This window comes from Rhodamnia argentea, chromosome 5 (assembly GCF_020921035.1).
Source record: "Rhodamnia argentea isolate NSW1041297 chromosome 5, ASM2092103v1, whole genome shotgun sequence".
NCBI classification, from domain to species: Eukaryota; Viridiplantae; Streptophyta; class Magnoliopsida; order Myrtales; family Myrtaceae; genus Rhodamnia; species Rhodamnia argentea.
The window spans coordinates 7,305,589-7,323,605 of NC_063154.1; the positions used below are offsets into that span (position 1 = coordinate 7,305,589).

At 41.8% G+C, this 18,017-nt stretch overlaps 2 protein-coding genes and 1 long non-coding RNA gene across 5 annotated transcripts; 1 reads left to right on the top strand and 2 right to left on the bottom strand.

The window, feature by feature from the left end:
• Positions 1 to 176: 176 nt before the first annotated feature.
• LOC115751476 lies at positions 177 to 2,412 on the bottom strand. 2 transcript variants are annotated; one of them, XM_030689402.2, is made up of 4 exons: positions 2,288 to 2,412; positions 1,372 to 1,590; positions 1,210 to 1,273; positions 177 to 944 (listed from the first exon to the last, which is right to left on the bottom strand). In XM_030689402.2, exons 2-4 carry the CDS (start codon positions 1,521 to 1,523, stop codon positions 636 to 638), a joined length of 525 nt encoding a protein of 174 aa, XP_030545262.1. In that variant the 5' UTR covers positions 1,524 to 1,590; positions 2,288 to 2,412; the 3' UTR covers positions 177 to 635. The 2 variants fall into 2 exon arrangements, with proteins under 2 accessions (XP_030545262.1, XP_030545268.1); XM_030689408.2 differs by having other exon boundaries at positions 2,187 to 2,300.
• LOC125315012 lies at positions 2,034 to 17,399 on the top strand. Its single transcript, XR_007198356.1, has 3 exons — positions 2,034 to 2,271; positions 9,265 to 9,268; positions 17,388 to 17,399. It is a non-coding gene; the product is annotated as an uncharacterized LOC125315012 (long non-coding RNA).
• Positions 7,005 to 10,545, bottom strand: LOC115752540 (50S ribosomal protein L15, chloroplastic). 2 transcript variants are annotated; one of them, XM_048278755.1, is made up of 4 exons: positions 10,378 to 10,545; positions 9,932 to 10,289; positions 7,927 to 8,078; positions 7,005 to 7,458 (listed from the first exon to the last, which is right to left on the bottom strand). In XM_048278755.1, the coding sequence occupies exons 1-4, from the start codon at positions 10,459 to 10,461 to the stop codon at positions 7,234 to 7,236; spliced, it is 819 nt and encodes a 272-aa protein (XP_048134712.1). In that variant the 5' UTR covers positions 10,462 to 10,545; the 3' UTR covers positions 7,005 to 7,233. The 2 variants fall into 2 exon arrangements, with proteins under 2 accessions (XP_048134712.1, XP_030546639.1); XM_030690779.2 differs by having other exon boundaries at positions 7,005 to 7,452; positions 10,378 to 10,541.
• Positions 17,400 to 18,017: the final 618 nt, after the last annotated feature.

Below are 18,017 nucleotides of genomic sequence, written 5' to 3' on the forward strand. Positions count from 1 at the left end.
ATCATCACACATCACGTTTAACTTTTCCAGATTCACATTCAAAAATCAGATTAACAAAAAGTGTGCCAAAGCCTGAAAAACAAAGCAGATTCCATGTCCTTCTCCAGTTAACACAAGAAGACAAATGGGAAGATAAAACAGACTCCCACCAAAAAAAGCCAGATGTAAACAAAGGATTTGTATTTACACATAATTTACTATTACTCAACTTCAACCAGATTTTGTACAACCTTCACCATCTTTAAGCCGCTCCATGAAACTTCAAAAGACCCTGAAAAACTCCCCCATCCTCTTTCGACTCTCTCTCTCTTTACATACAAAATAAACCAAAGAGGAAAGACAAACAAAGGGGGGCTACTCAAATCTCTCAGTAGACTTTCCAACCAATAGACACACCTAAAAGACACTCTCCTCTCAATTATTTTGGTCAACAACTCACTTACTTACAAGACACTTCCCACTCAATTTACATAAGGATCCTTTTCGACATATATACACTAACAAAAAAGGACATTCTCCTTCCATGCTCCCTCGCGATTTCAAAAATCTCCCGAGCTCGTCAATTTGGCGGAAAAAAGGGATAACTTTAGTGGTCGGGGTGTGGTGGTTCGATTCGTGGGTCCTCTGCTCTTTCTCTATGCCAGGGCCGGGATACCGCAGTTCCTGCGGTCCCTGTTGAGGCAATCAAATCCCTCCACTCTCACCGCCGGTTTGTTCCCAAAACTCGCGCGAACGCAGCCTCCTTTCCTTGAGGACGATGATGGAGATGAGGACAGTCCTGAAGGGGCAGGGATCGGCGACAGCGGTGAGAACGGGGGGAAGCTATCATCCCCGAACCGATCATCTTTAATTAATGGGTTAGCTACTCTACTCGGCGGCGACCCGCAAAAAAATGGGGGCGACGAGGCCATCTGTGCACTAAATTCTTCCATACCATTGCCACCCTGCAATGCCATCCAAAATAGAAATCAGCATAGAAATCTAGACCCCAAACACTAATCGAAGTCTTAACGGCAATGAGCTTGAATTGGCACATCTTGCTAGTATTCCATGACATCTTTAAAATAACAAAAACCAGAGGCCAAGTACATGCTACGAGTATCTCAATTTTCAGATCCGCAGTTTCAGATCTCAGATCCATCTAATGCACCAAACTATACTAAAAAGAGACGAACTTGATAAGCTTAAGAGCAGCTTTGAAAAGAGTACCTTTGTCAGGATGATCTCCAAAACCTCAGTCCCTGCTCTCAGATCGCTTAGTTCAGCTTGGCTCCTGCAGATCAAGCGAGCAACAGACCATGAGTACCTTGAAAACATCGACTACTAAATAAGAACTCAAGCAAACGTGAAGAGAGAGAGAGAGAGAGTCACCCCAAGTGCCATCTGAAGGGCCTGACTGGGTGGTGCTCATGGATGGTGGCGCTTAATAAATTAAGACGGCGAGGCTTCGGACAAACCACTGCCTCTCTCCTCATTTCTTCGCGGGACACAAACGCACTTTGCTGGATCGAACAGGGATTCATTTTCTGTCGTTCTTGAAAGATAAATATGTGCTCTTTCTGAGTTGATATTTGTGTATACAACAAGTTCCTGTCCACAGAAACAGATCGGAGTTAAAGCAAGAACCGTTGATTGGGAAGGGTAAAACAAAACAGAACTTTTGTAAATTACATCAGTTAATTGAGATGGCGTGCAATAGATGCGAGCAGTTTCAAGATCAAGATCTGGTCAGCGAGATATGTCCAATTAATTACTTAATTTCGAAATAAAGAACTCGAGACAGCATCTTGACTCCGACCCAGAAAGGACAAGCAGAAAAATAACAACCACAACGTCGGAATAATCGACAGGTTCGAATTTTCCCCGAGAAATTCTCCAAGAAACCGACGGAACCGGCGCAATTAGCCCGATTCCATTGAGGGGAAATCACAAACAAAAAATGGGGTCAGAGCAAATCTACAGGATTTGCGCTTGCCAACATGGATCTGGAAACATAGGGTCCAGAAATGAAGCTAAAAAAAAAAAAAAACTTAGTTGCTTTCGAAGATGAATTTCGGGCAGGTGAAGAAATTAAGAAGCTTCGCATAACCCCCAAATCTCAGCTCAGATTGAAACGAAAATCCACAAGGTATCAAGATCTGCAAATTGAAGAATCAAAACGCACTAATAATTAAGAAGAAACATACAAGATGAGCCGTCAAAGCCCAAAACACATGAGAGACAAAAGCTTCTTCCTTTCAAACACAAACCCACGAGAGAGAGAGAGAGAGAGTGTGTGTGCGCGTACCTGAGCTAAAAACTGTACAAGGGCTCCTCCAAAGGAGGACTATTTTCTAGGGAGAAAAAAAGGAAGAAGGAAAGAAGGAAGGGACGGAGCATTAACAAGCAACAGGGGAGGTTAGGCAAAGAGGGTACAAAGAAGGGTCACGTTGGAGAGGTACAGTTCAACTTATAGACGAGGAGGGATTTGATGTCGAGATCGAGAGAGAGAGAGACGAGCCAGAGGGGAGAGAATCTGCAAAAAATGAAAAATAATATGCAGAGAGAGAGAGAGAAGCAAAAGCGTTCTCGTGTTATTGGGCAACAGCGATGACAGAGGAGAGAGAGAGAAGGAGAGAAAAGGGAAAGGCCTGCAAATGCAAGGCTGCAACGTCTCTGTTTCTTTGCCCCCCTCTCTGTCTCTCTCTCTCCAGAACTAATGAATCGAGCCGAAGTGAAAGGAAAAAGATCGCATTTTTTTATTTTTTTCTTTCTTCTTCTGATTGTTTCACGCAGGCGGTGCCCCCCGCGAGAAATCTCATCGGCTTTAACACCCACCCCTCTTTGGGGAATCCCCTTTATTTTAATCCCTGGAAAAAAAAAAAAAACACAAAGAATCCTTCGAAAAAGACCAAAAAATATCTGTGGCCGGTTGTGGGGCCCGCGAGAGCGGACCGCTCTCCTCTCCCCCACCGTTGGGGGAGTTCACGTTTTCAAAATGGTTAGGTTTTTAGGTTTGAATTGGAAATGCCGGAAAGCGGGGAGGAGGGAGGAGAGGGTGTCGAGACTGTTGACATTGTCGTGATGAGTACAATGTGGGAATTCTTCGTTTCCCCACGCGCGGCGGCTTCGAAACTGGGGCTGGATCTGGATCTGGATCTGGATCCGGATCCGATCGAAACGCCTTTTCTTTTCCTTAACCCGGTCCGATCCAACGTGAAGTGCGCAGCTCGGGTTGGCTTCGACCTCAAGCATAGAAATCGAGGCTTCGACCGACTTGAGTATTAAGTCAAAGCCGAATCCCCATGGTCCAGTTCGCGATTCAACCGGCGCAACTGTACATCCTAAGTTTAGAAATGGCGATTCAAACTTCGAATGGGCGGATTTAATCCGAATTGGTTCTAAAATTAGACCCAATTTTATCGACACTAAGCATGGCTGCTTAGGCTCGTCCATTATTTATATCCACCTATGAATATAGTTATACCATTTGCTTATAAATTGTCGAATGGTTGAGCACTTTGCCAATGGGTTGGGGATTAGAATTGTTGTCAAATTGTGTACTATTAAGTGCGATCGTACGGCTCGATTGAAAAATTGAAATCAAAATCTCATAATGGAATTGTTCGGTGTCTTTGGAATAGACTTGATCACGGTCCTAACTATCAATCCCCACGATCCTCACAAGGGCTCGAAATGCAAATATGGGCAAGCTTCGGCAACATCCATTAGCTAGAAGATCCAACATGCCCTAAGTAAACCTGAACTAGGTCCACCAGCTTAAGAACCAAATCTCAATTTTTCCTCCATTTTTTGGACCGCACAAAAATATGTCGGGTCGGGTCATAAACCGGACCGGATACATAAAATTCAAAACATATATTAACAATATATGAAATTAATTGAAAATATTCATAATATAAATTTGGTAAAATATTCATATAAATAATGTTGTAATTATGCAATTCGGTCGGCTAAAAAGATTGAAAGAGGAGGAAATGAGGGTTCATTTAATATCGAGAAGTAACATCGAAGGGAAAAAAAATGCAAAATTGACAAGGTCGGGACAAAAAAAAAAAGAAAAAGAAATGCAGACAATATAAAGGATAAATACACCTTTGGTCATGACCTTCTTTGAAATAGTGAGCACATATTGTGCCCTTATTTAAAATAATACTCACTTATTTAAAGCCCTTATTTGAAATTTTTCAAAAAGGAAAGTTCGCTCGGAAAAATATAAAAAGCATCTCCTTATTTTTTTTCTTATCACGAAAAGCTCGGCGTTTAGTGTCCCATCCACGCTATTAGAAACATCGATTTGGGCCGTAATTATTCCGCACCACTCACAATCAAAGGTTGGGAGATTGAAGAGCCCGTCACCGCGGCCCTCACTAAGATGTCGACGATCATGAAGTCTCTTCACACAAGGTCCGTCGTAACTAGATGATGGAGAACGGGGACTGTCTCGGCGATCTGCTCGCAACGAGCGCGCGCACGTGGCCTCGTCAACCGCATTGATAGTAAAGAGTCCCGTGAATCCTTCCCGCAAAAATTAATTCACCGGTCAACGGTGTTTCGGCTGCAAGGATTGTATCGACTTGATAAATTTTAGGACTTGATTGCACTTCTTGAAATATTTTGAGACTCAACTGTAAATTTTTCGATAAGTTTTAAGATTCGATTGCACTTTCGTAATAAGTTTTAAGGTTTCGTTACGGGTAACTTATTTTTTCAATTAACGAGCTATGAATGGTAGGACACGAAGGAAAGGTGAGAGGGTCCACTGCCGATGCTAGGCTGTAAAGAAGGCGTTGAAAATGGACCGGTTTTGCAAAATTTCCTCCATTTTTCCTTGTCAATTTTGCATTTTTTTTCCTTTCGATGTTACTTCTCGATATTAAATGAACCCTCCTTTCCTCCTCTTTCAATCTTTTTAGCCGACCGAATTGCATAATTACAACATTATTTATATGAATATTTTACCAAATTTATATTATGAATATTTTCAATTAATTTCATATATTGTTAATATATGTTTTGAATTTTATGTATCCGGTCCGGTTTATGACCCGACCCGACATATTTTTGTGCGGTCCAAAAAATGGAGGAAAAATTGAGATTTGGTTCGTGACGCGGAGAGTTGGGCCGATAGGCCCAACTTGGAGCAAGCGAACAAATCTCCTTTGCGGTGCGAACAAATTGGCGTGGGGGTTCGGGGGCAACGCCCCCGAAAATTTTTTTTTTGGGCTTTATTTTTTATACTGCGGCTAGGGTTTCTTTTCGTTTGGTATTGAGGATTTTCCTTATGTGAATATTTTCAATTAATTACATAATTACAACATTATTTATGAATTATAAATCTTAATAATTTTTTGTATTAATTAATACTAATTATGTTATAAAGATAAGCTTCGCAAAAAAAATAAAATAAAATAAATATAAAAATGTTAAAAAAATATGAAAATATTATAAATATAAATAATTAAAACACTTGAAAACCGAAATTTATTAAAAAAAAAAAAAAAAAGGGGAGATGGGCTTGCTCGGCAGCCCAACTGCCCAGAGAGTGGGCTGCTCGGCAGTTGGGCTGCCGAGCAGCCAAGCTGGCCCACCAGGCCAGCCGCTCGGCAGCCCAGCTGCCGAGCAAGCCTTGCTCGGCAGTTGGGCTGCCGAGCGAGGCCCAAATCCGTTAATATTTATTTTTAAAAAATATTTTTGTAAATATTATTTTTAAAAAAATTAAATTGGAAAAAAACCCACATAATGGTCGGAACACGATTTTTGCTTAATTGTAAAGGAAAGACGTGTAAAAAAAAAAAAGAAACAAAAGAGAGAGAGAGAGAGAGAGAAATCGCGATAAGATGCGTGACGGTGGAGGTGACTAGGATGCTTTCTCTCTCGGATATTTTCAGCCATCCGTTTACTTTTTCTAGCTTTTATTATCTCCATTACTTTTTTTCCAGGCCTCATTCGAAATTTTTTTTCCTATTTTTCCTTAATTTAAAGATAATAGGTCGGATTAATTGCGGGCGACATTTAATTATCACGTGGACCGGAGTCAGAGGAGAGGCCCCCCCGGGGAACGGAGAAGCCACGTCTTCCGTTCCGTCTTGGGGAATCGCGTCACGCATTGGCCACGTCTTTCCCCTCAACTTGCTCGACACGTGGCCCCCCCTGCTTTTTTTTTAAAAAAAGAAAAAAAATTAATTTTCTGACTAGGAAAAATAAGGAAAAGGAAAAAAGGAAAAGGGATGGGAGTTTTTTAAAACGGGGGAAGAAGGTCCATTAGCTCTTTGTCAAATCTGCGTCCCGTTTGGTTGTCCCCACGATCCCCGTTTCTTGTTGACGCCCCTAGCACAAGTTTGAAATGCTCTCGGAAAAGCTTTGGATCTGGTTCGAGGTGGACCGGATCGATCACAACCGTTGTCGGCATCGACATGTGATTCGCCGGAGGCCTAAAAAACCTTCGCAAATCAAGAGTGCTCTATGGTAAGGCTCCGCTGTCTAGAACTGTAATTTTAATCATCTTTCATGCTCCTCGAGCATATCTTACCTCTCCATCGTTATCGTCGTCGTCGTCGTCGTCTTCTTCTTCTTCTTCTTCTTCTTTTCCTGTTTACTTGTAAGATTCTTTACGCAATTTGAGCAGGCACCACAGGGAATCGGATCCTATATCGTTCGCTTAATTTCTGGCGAGCTATAGAGATTCATTGCATCGTCGCAGGCCAGATGGACTTAATTCAAATGGCGTGTAAATTATGCGCATTTTTCGGCAGCTACACTCTCAGAAATAGGAAGTATATCAAACTCAAGGGTGGGACAGTCTCATTTACCATTCGACAAGCTTGTCCACGGTTCAAGGGTTCACAGACTAGCACCACAAGCGGAGCTCAGACGGGCCGACACAATACCATTAATCTAGTCGTAGTCTCCCTCTCTCCAAGTTATTTCCAGAGCAAGAATGATCCAAGGTAAGGTAAGGTCCTGGATTTAGGGTCGCGTTCCCAATGTACATGGAACTAAACAGAGGAAAGAAGCTGGGAGTTTCAGCATACGTCTTCCGCTATGGAAAGAATCGTCAAACAATCTACAGGACACTAACCTTAATTAGCACCTTTCCAGTGCTGAACTAAGCTAATGGGAATGAATCAGGAATGCTGTAAGAGATGCAACTTAAACATAAGAGCCCGAAGGGAAACTAGACATAGAGGAGAGGGGGGCCAAAAAATGAACACCTCGAAAGTTTGAAATGGCTCACGAAGAAGGTTCCGGTGCAGCAGATGCAGCCCTTTTCTTGGCAAAGTACTCTTCGGCACGTGCCAAGTTCTTGGCAACAGAAGGCTTAACCCACTTCTTTCGGCCAGGCAGGACAGTGAGGGAACAGCCAGCAGCCTCGAGCTTCTCTTTCGCTGCTGCTGAAAAGGCACGGGCCTTTACATTTAACTTGACACTCAGTTCCCCATCTCCTAAAATCTGAAACCGTGATAGCAACCAAACAGTTCACAAAAGTTCGAGAAAACTTACAAGTAAGGCAATAAAAGATTTTCTAATCCTTCTTCTACAAAGCTAGAAAAACACAAGCATTGCATGATAAGCGCATATTATGATTACTGATTAGAGAAGGCAATATTGAACGGATTCAACTCATGAGCACTAACGACAATGATAAATCCACTTATATGCTTATGACGGAAAAACGGGGAATACAAGTTCCATTAAGCAGATATAGGGAGCAAGCACGTGCTTCTGAATGAAATCTAGAAGATGGAGACATCATTGACAAAATTTTGAGGCCTAACTGCTACAAATGACACTTAAAAAGCCTCCACCAAGGGTAGAAGTGCTGCTCAAAGGGGTAAAAAGAAACAGGCGATGCACCAAAGAGGAGCAGGGATAGCCTTTATATTACTGTGCCAACACTTCAGCCATACCCAAGCATGTTCTTACCTTCAAAGGGAGTTTCCTTTCTCTTCCAGATGGGTTAATCAGACCCTTACTCTTTAAAGTCTCTAGAGACACCTCATCCCCTTCTTGAAATCCGGCTGCTTTGATGTGCTTTAGGTTGACAGGAACATACTTAGGTAATCCCGCATGCATGCCTTGCCAGTAAAACAAAGAAACAAAAGGTCTCAGCAATTACATTTTATAAAGTATATAATTAGGCACATGAGACGGATAGACATTTGTGCCCACCAAAGAAAATATTTTCTCATCTACAAACCTGTGCACTAGAATTTTCAACTGAAGAGACAAACATAAGGCAGAAAAGCACAACAAGAGAACTGGCATACCACAACATGATTATATCTATATTCACACCACTCATTCCAATTTTGTAGGTAAAACTAAGAATTCCAGGGGAGATATGACTGCTGGCCCCTTGAAATTTCCCACCATCTTTTTTTCTTTCAGTCATTATTTCAGGCCATCGTAGTAAAGGCATATCAAGCATTCTCCCGAAGAAAAGTCCCATAATCAATGATTCTTCACAATCAAGATAGATATAAATGGCATCTTATATAATTCATACAACTCTGAAGTCGTGTATTCTGGATTGCCCTAAATCTGGATGACTATCATCTAAACCATTTCTATTACGCCTCTCCATGTACTCACTAGTGGCCCAGAGATGAAAGAAAGTAAGAAAGCATGACTCCATGGTGCATCCACTAATCAGATTAGTGATACATAAAGGCACTCGTTACAGAAATCCTAGGATTTGATTTTAAAGAATGAAATAATGAACCGAATAAAAGTGGAAACTATATTTGTCGATCAATCTCAATATATACTCAAAAATGGAACTTGCTCATGGACAGATGCTCATCATATAACGAGTGAGTTTAGAAGACTACCAAGAAGAACTGTTATATAAATATTTTGTCCAACTTCTCCAGGATCTAGCATGCCTTGCCAATATCCTCGCTTCCATAAAAATTCTAACCAACTATACATTTAAGCATAATCCATCCCAAAATCATATGCACACAGGATAGGGTGGCATCATATTTTGTTGACTACCAAATAAGGCAGAAATAGAATGCAGATATTTGGTCAGAACCAGGGAGCAGATAACCCAGGACTAGGCCAAGCCATCAACAAAAAACTTCTGAATGAGTGCGATCGAACATGATGATCTGCCTGGGCTAGAGTACAATATCCAGGAAAAAAAAGGATCCAAAAACTTTTCTTTACAGAGTTTTTGAAGTCATCCCAATTTTCTATGTCTGGTTGGTAATTAAATGCAAAAAGATCACAAACCTTATTGTGATAGGGTGACCAGAGAGTAGTCCTTGCTGCAATAGATTCACATTTTTTTTTTGTCTAACGTTTTCAGCTTTGAAGTAGAGCTTTCTTTACCATATTCCGAAAAAGTCTGAACACAGGAAAACTATAAACTAGCATGGGAAGTGTCGAAACATTCAAAATCAAAGTAAACTACTCAGCTCAACCAGCTTCAGCTAAAAACAACGTGTGACGAGGGTTGAATATATGGATGGTAAGGGCCTAATTGTCGAACCTATATCTGCAGTTGCAAAACTGAAAATTCGTAATGATCTCCATTACCCCAATTAATTAGTTTCATAACTATTGACAATTGCCTTAAGAAATGCATTTTTAACAAGTCCACACCAATTATCACACCAGTTTGTTAGATCAACATCCAAACCAAGAAAGCAAAACCGAAAAGTCCTAAAGATTAAACCCCCAATTCTTGTTGTTCCTTCCTCAGAGAATCATTTCTACAAACAACTTTCAGACACTCATAGTCCCCAACTTCTGCGTTACCCTTGGTCATGGCATCCGCCACCCATTACAAAAAACTCATATAAACAAACCTCAACAATGCCCATCCCACAAACAAACCTCATGTCATCCTAAAATGGGACAAGCACCAAGACGTCTTAATCGTGACCAAACAAAGCAACAAGAAACAGCGACGATTCATTACCTCCCGCAATGCCACGCAATTTAGGGATACGCCTGTAGAGCGGCATTTGTCCACCCTCAAAGCCCTTCATGACGCCCGGTCCAGACCGGGACTTCTGACCCCTCATCCCGAACCCACAGCTCGCTCCTTGACCCGCCGATATTCCCCTTCCCTTTCTCTTGGCCTTCTTCCTCGATCCAGGCTGGGGTCCCAGGTTATCCAGCCTGAATCGGACGGGGGAGGACGACGGTTCGGCCGCCGGCGACGAAGAAGCCTTGCTGCTGACGACGAGCGGATGCTTTTGCAATAGTTTGCTCTTCAGCTGAAGCTTCAGAGGAGGGAACAAGCACGGTCTCGCTCTCAAGTTGCTTGAGTCGCCCTGCGAGGTGAAAGATTGAGAATTTGCTTACAACAGTGAGAGGGGTCATCATATCTGCGAGAGGGGGAGAGAAGAGAGGAGAGAGTACCTTGAATGAGGAAGGAGGATGATTGGAGGCGACGGCGAGCCTCGTTGTTAAGGAAGTCGAAGGAAGAGAGAGAAGAGACGCCATTGGCGAGGGAGTTGAAGATGGGTGCTAGCACTTTGCTCTGCTATCGGACCATGTTTTTCTACGGATAAGAGAGAGAGAGGAAACCAAAAAGACGAGAAGAAGACCCCTTTGGACATGGTTTCGCTGTAGTGGCGTTTTTGTCATTTTGGGTTTTGACAAAAGCCCAATAAAGCCACAGCTCTGAACTTTCAATATCTCCTCTCGCGGTCTATCGCGATTCGAAGAATGGTCAAGCTGAATCTAAAACATACCTCGGTCACTCTCGAGCTTCTGGCCATTGTTCTTTCGGCAAACCTGAAAAGCACGAAACCACTCTGTTTTCCGAGGGCAAAAGTTAGATCCACAGCAGGTTACGGATGAAGCCGTTGCGATGCAGCAACGAAATATCAATAGATGGGCCACCTGTGACGAAGAAAGCCCCAGATGTAGCAAGCATTCGCCTCCATCAATGGGAAAGCTCGCAATCAAGAGCGATGAAACTTACCCGGTTGCAAAAAATTGAAGGCGCTGTGGCTGGTGTCTGCCCCGACAGCTCGGGGAGGCCGATTGAGGGCTTTGCGCGGTCGATCAATCCACGGTGGAAATCCGGGCGAACTTTTCTCTAACGCGAACGGATGCGCCTCCTTGAATCGGCCTGATCTGATTAGCGCTCTGACTTGCGGGGCACAGATGAGCTGGGAATTACAAGGGCTTATCACGCAAGCCCAATCGCTCCTTAAGGCCTTCAAGGATATAAAGTTAGCCCATGTTGATACAGAGAGTCCAATAGAGTTACCGATTGGGTAATTAAAGCCCAAAGAAAGGCCCTTCTCGAGCCCCCCTCCCCCCCCCCCCTCCTTTTTTTTTTGGATTAACCTTCTGGAGCTTCTTTGTTGTGAAGCAAATGGAGTGTATGCATCCACAAACTTATTTTCAGGAATGAAAGTCTGTCTTTTTTCCGAAACAAATGGAAAAATAGAATGTGACCCCTCATTCCCTCCATCCACGGGTCAATGAGGTCCATTTCCCTTTTATAAATGAAGATCGGAGAGGACGTAGATTGTTCAAATTCAACAATGGAGTGTGAATTTCGGAAGCCGCGGAAGAAAAATGATGGAAATATTCATAACAAATAGTGGTTAAAATGTTAGGAAAAGGCAGACGAGAGTAAGGGTGAGCATAGTTCCATGGTAGAATCTGAAACCCGGAACCTAGAACCAAACCGTTGGAGAACCTGTCCGGGTTTAGTTTCCAAGGAATGCAGGGGAGATTCCGGTTTCCATTCTGATGGGTAAGTTTTGAAATCCGTAATAAGCTTTTGAGCTTTTCTTGATATATGCTTTCGTGCGATTATGCGGTATTCCATGGCGTACAATAATGAGTGTGTAATTTGGAATCACTAGTTTGAGCTTCCGTTTTAAGCAACATTTATGATTGAGACTTTTATTTTGTTAATATTTCATAATTATTCGTGTGTCTAAATATGAGTTGTGATCATTAGATTGTAACGACAAGTGATAAGCATTAAATGTAGTGGTTTATTGCAATAAGTAAGTTAAAAATACATGTAAAACCTGTGAAGACTATGTAACCAATGCTAAATCCGTGATATAATATGTTTTAGATTCCAAAGCATGCAAGGTATGTTCCTGGTTCGAAAAATGGGAAATTTGTTATGGATGGTAAGTTATAGGTTCTAGGTGGAACCTATATGAAACCTAGAATCGCTCACTCCTAGATAAGAGAGCTTCCATTGTATCTTCGATTCTGAATTCCAAATATCAATTTTCCTCGATTTGAATATGCAACACTTTAAGAGTGCGCATGAAACACTTATGCGGCCGAAATCCGTTGGGTAACGTAACTTTTTCAGTAGAAATTCGTTTGATTACGCAATTTCATTCTTCTACTTATGGAGTATTTTTTTTGCTCCAAAAGTAGTTGTGAAGCAATTTGAAGAAATGAAAAAAAAAAAAATCATCATGAGCAGAAGTAGAAAAATCAATTTTTGCTCTAGAAATTAACTTTTCGCAAGAAGTTGATTTCTAGAGAGAAGTGTTGCCATGCGCACCCTAAGAAACCACATGGGACTTTCGATGAAGATTAATTCAATCTTTTCTATGAATCCTTGTAAGCATAAAGGAGCGGTAGAGATTTTGGTTGAACAAATATTAAGTTGGGTTTGAGTCTAAGGGCATATTTGCATACTAAACTTTTAATTAACAATCTTCTCATAGAGTGATATGGATAAAGCATGTGGATCTTCCGGTACCGATCACTTTTCTTTTCGGATAACCATGATATCATATCGGGTCAAGAAACTCATCTTCATAAGTTCATCCCTATAATCCTATCCCTTTTGCTCCGATCCCCTCAATCGCAAATTTTTTTTTTTCCATTTCTTGTCCGGCTTGTCGTTTGTATTGATAGCCGTAGATTGCTTTTCATTGTTGTTGGTAGCCTATTCGGTTGTGCGAACATCAAGCAAATGAAGTATGTGAACGTTGTGCTGTGCAAGGGAGGAGGGAAGCAATGGCCGGTGTCAATGATCCGTAGGAAGGACATCCCCAAGCGTTAGAGCTGTTATTTGAGCAAAGGTTTATTCGCATTTATCCGCGACAATTAGGTCAAGGAAGCGACACTTGCACTTTCGAGATTGTGAGTCCATCTTTGCTGCGCGTCCGCATTTCTAGGGCAAAGGAGGAAGAGAGTTAAGATAGTTGAACTATTTTCTACGGTCAAAAGACAATGTGGCTGAATCAGTTTCATGGGATCTAAAATCTTTCCAATGTTTGGACTTTCACGTGTGACTCCATGCTGACTTATGTTGGCGAATTGCTCTGAATCAGTTGGCGAATTGCTCTGATCAAAATCTCGCATTGATTGTTGGCGACTTTCCCGACTAGACCAATATCGTATGTCCAGACGATTTTGAAAATCATGTCAAAGAAACCACGTCTTCCTTCCGCTGTCAGGCTTCCCCGTCCCGTCTTGGGGAATCATGGTAGGCATTGGCCACGTCTTTCCCCTCAACTTGCCCGACACGTGCCCTCCTTTCCTTTTTTAATAAAAAAAAGAGAGAAAAAAAAAAACACTAATTCTCCGTGTAGGAAAAAAAAAGGAAAAGGAATCTGAGTTTTTTAAGCAGGGGAAGAAGATCCATCAGGCCTTTGTCAAATCTGCGTCCCGTCAGTTTGTCCCCACGATCCCGTTTCTTGTTGACGCCTTAGGACAAGTTTGAAATGCTCTTGGAAAGCTTTGGATCTGGTTCGAGGTTGGACCGGATCGACCGCAATTGTTCTCGGCATCAGACATGTGGTGCGCCGGATACCTCGAAGGACTTCGAGAATCGAGAGCTGTCGCGCTGTGTGGTAAGGCTTGCTGTCTAGAAGCGTAATTTTCATCACCCTTCCTGGACCTCGAGATTAAGCATTCGCCAAAAGACAAGCGGAGTACCTCAAGGGTATCTTATCTCCCCTCTTTCTCGTATGATTCTTTCTGCAATTTGTGCAGGCACCACGGGGAGTCGAATCCTCTATCATTCACTTGATTTCTAGCGAGCTAGGGATTCATTGCATGGTTGCAGACAAGACGGACTTAGGCTGCGTTTCGAAACTGCTTTCCGAAGGTATTTTGGATGTCAAAAGCTCTTTGGGCTAAAATTTAGGTGTTTGGAAATTTTTTCCAAAAGAACTTTGAGTGAACGTGAGCTTTCAAAAGGCTGAAAGCGCCAGCTCGGTTTTCTCGCATTCTCGGCATAATGCACAGTGCTTTTTTGATTTTGCCTTTATTATCCTCACAATCTTACTATAATTTCAAGTTTAGCCCTTGCCCTCTCTGAAATGTCAAAACGGGTCGCCCTCCAGATCTGGAGCTCCTAGGCGACCAGTGACGACGACCTCTCCTCAATCTTGCGACCCAACCTCAGGCGAGGCGACGCCGTGGTCACGCGACCTTAGGCAAGCGATGACGAGGCCGCCCGACCTCACCCGTGCCTCTCTCGACTCCGGCGTTGGGCTAGCCAGGCGCTAGATCCAAACTCCTCCCAGTCAACTACCTCTTCCACCGCAGAGCAAGAAGCGACCGCGGGATGCCAATGCCTCCTCCGCTCAGAGCTTCAAGTACTTCAAGATGCGCGCGGCGCTAAGCGACCTCCATCCCCATTTCGTCCAGGTATAAATTCGTTTAGATGGAATTGCGAGTTGCCCTTGAAAGAAAAATCGCAACTTTATCAGTCGACAAATTTGTTTTTGAATCTTTGGGAGCTTTAATTGTTTGATTTTTATTTATTTATTTATCTATCTCTGATCCGGATCTTTTTGCTTGGTGTGTTTCTGGACATACCCAGGTTGAAAGTTTGTCTCTTTGTATTTGAAGTCAGGCGCGTCGTGAGCTGGTTTATGTAGTCTACTGTTGATGGGAATGGAAGGATTCAGGATCATATGCCTGCATCTAACCGAGGCTGTCCTGTCTAGCTAATTCATTGTTCTTTTTGGCTAAATTTTGATGGTTCCATTGATTGGTTAATTTTTAGCTTTCAGTAAATCATGCTATTGCATTTGCCTGTGCATATGTTTAGACAGGGTGAGTACGTGATCAAACATTGGGATTGGGTTGCAGTAGTTCAGACTCTTGGTCATTTTGTGGCCAATTTCAACTTCTTGCTGGGACTCTCTACTTGTTTAGCGACTGAAACAATTTTCAAGCATGTTGTTTTTCCTGGCTCCAACTTGCGAAGGATTATTTGGGCAAGCTTTTGGATTTATGTTGAATGCCGGCTTATCAAAGGAGGGGGAAGAAAACCTTGTCTAACCTTGGACCTAACCCTTATCCTTTTTGATCCCTACTGAAGGTGCTTCGGACCCCAGATTTTCGGAACTGCAAGTCAGCTGAAGAAATCAGAAAACGTCAGTTTCTGATCACCGTATCCTTGTCCTGGTTCCATAAGGTAGATGTATTGCAAGAGTAGTTTTCAATGTTCACCACCATACTAGATGATCAATTTGCTAGATCAGTTTCGTTACGAAAGCCTCTTATGAGGGGTATTGTGATCTAGTTGTTTTATTAAATTATACACTTGACTGATGTTTTGGTGCTTGAAGGGAAGGGATTTCTCTTTTCTTAGTCAAAGCAAGAGAGAACATCCTGTTCCAACTCTTGCTGTTGCCTAACCTAAAGCTACTCCAGTTCAAATTTGCATCATCGTACCAAATGGATGCGGTTGCTCGCCTCTGTCTTGAGTAGTCCAGGGCTTTAACATACTGGAAGTGAATACTTGGTTGAGTCTTTTGGAAGTGTGCTCTGAAACTTGTAGTTAAAACTTTATTTTTGGTACAAAAAGTAAAACTATTATCACTTATTTTAATTCTTGGTGAATTGTGATATCATAACTATTTTCGCTAGGTAGAATAGTGTTGGTTGAGTCATTTATAGTCTACTACTCTAGTGGCATGCTATAGTAGCTGCACATTCGAGATGGTATTTCCCGAACTTTTTGAGAATATATACCTCGAATGAGAAATAACAAGAAACATCGGTCCGATGTTTCTAAAGCAAGAGCAGCATGAAAAAGCGCATTATTTCAAACACTCCCGACCGATAATTTTAACTTGCCAAAATTTATCTTGCTTTCATAAGAGGTTTACATTTTGTTTGCGTATTTTAATCTTTGGCATTCTTTCTTGCGGAGGTTAGGCTTCCGATAGATCCGTATACTCAGATCATCGGAAATAGCGTTCCGAAAGTCTAGCCTTCCACAGCAGAAAATCGGAATGGCCAAAAGGCTCCGGATTTCAAGGCTCTAGAGGATTTCATTTGTCGATGAATGTAATCTTAATGGAGCATTGTTTTTTTTATCGGGTTCTTGTTTATGTTCCTAAATTTCTTTGCATGGAAAGGAGTAGTGTGTGAGGAGCCAAATTTGATGACAAGAAATTACACTTTACCATTATTTTTTTTTTGTCGAAAGTATGGATATTCGGATGATAATGATTTATGGGTTGAATTAATAATTAAGGAAGTTCGTAATATTAAGGAGAACTTATTTCTATCCTCATGATTCATGTGATCGTATTAATTACAATGATCTTTTGATATCATTGCATGCAAGTAATCATATTTTGACTTTTGTAACTTATAAATTTGTTAATATGTGCCTTTTAAGTTATTCTCAACGTGAAAATATAAAAATTGTCGTTATTATTATTTTTTTCCTAATTTTAAACGATTTAAAGTTAAAAAAATAAATTGACATGCTAAGGGACTTTCTAAATGTAAGTTCATCAAACAACATTTTCCCCAAAGTTACATCTCAATGCACTTTTTAATTTCATTTTACCAAACAGTATTTACATTTCACCAAATCTCTTTAGCCCAAAGACATTTGCATTTTTCCGAAAGCTTTCCCCAAAAGCCTTTCCAAACGCAGCCATAATCCCCACGGTGTGTCAATTATGCAAGATCTTTCCGGCAACTACACTCACTAGAAATAGGAAGCATATCAAACACGAGGGTAGTATAGTCTCACCTAACATTCGACAAGCTTGTCCACGGTTCAAGGGTTCACAAACTAGCACCGTGAGTGAAGCTCGGACGGGTCGACACAATACCATCAATCTAGCCTTAGTCTGCATGTAGGAAATTAAATGCCCAATTTTGTGCCCAAAAGCTGGTAATTCTCTCGCTCTCCAAGTTATTTCTAGAGCAAGAATGATCCAAGAATGTAAGGTCCCGGATTCAGGGCCGCGTTCTCAATGCACATGGAACTAAACAGAGGAAAAGAAGCTGGGAGTTTCATCAGATACCACCCGCTACAGAAAGAATCATCAAACAATCTACAGGACACAATTAGCACCTTTCTAGTGTTGAACTAAGCTAGTGGGAATGAATCAGGGATGCTGTAAAAGATGCAACTTAAACATAAGAGCTAGAAGGACAACTAGACATAGAGGGGAGAGGGGAGGGGCCAAAAGATGAACACCTCAAAAGTTTGAAACGGCTCAGGAAGAAGGTTCCGATACAGCAAATGCAGCCCTGATTTTGGCAAAGTACTCTTCGGCATGTGCCACGTTCTCAGCAACAGAAGGCTTAACCCACTTCTTTCGGCCAGGCAAGACAGTGAGGGAATAGCCAGCAGCCTCGAGCTTCTCTTTTGCTGCTGCTGAAAAGGCACGGACCTTTACATTTAACTTGACACTTAAGTTTCCCGTCTCCTAATATCTAAAACCGTGATAACAACCCAACAATTCACAACAGTTCGAGAGAACTTACAATAAGACAAGTTCCACTTGATGCTACCTTAAAATTAGGGAAATAGGAGATTTTCTAACCATTCTTCTCCAAAGCTAGAAAAACACAAGCATTACGTGATAAGTACATAATATGATCAGAGAAGGCAATGTTAAATGGATCCAACTTTTCGACCAAAAGAAAAAATGGATTCAACTTGCAAGCACTGCCGACGATGATAAGTCCACCTCTATGAAGATAAACATATCTTTGCATCCATCTGCACATATCCAAACAAACAACTTGAAAGCCCCTATAACTACATATACAGGCACAGCGGCCACGCCACA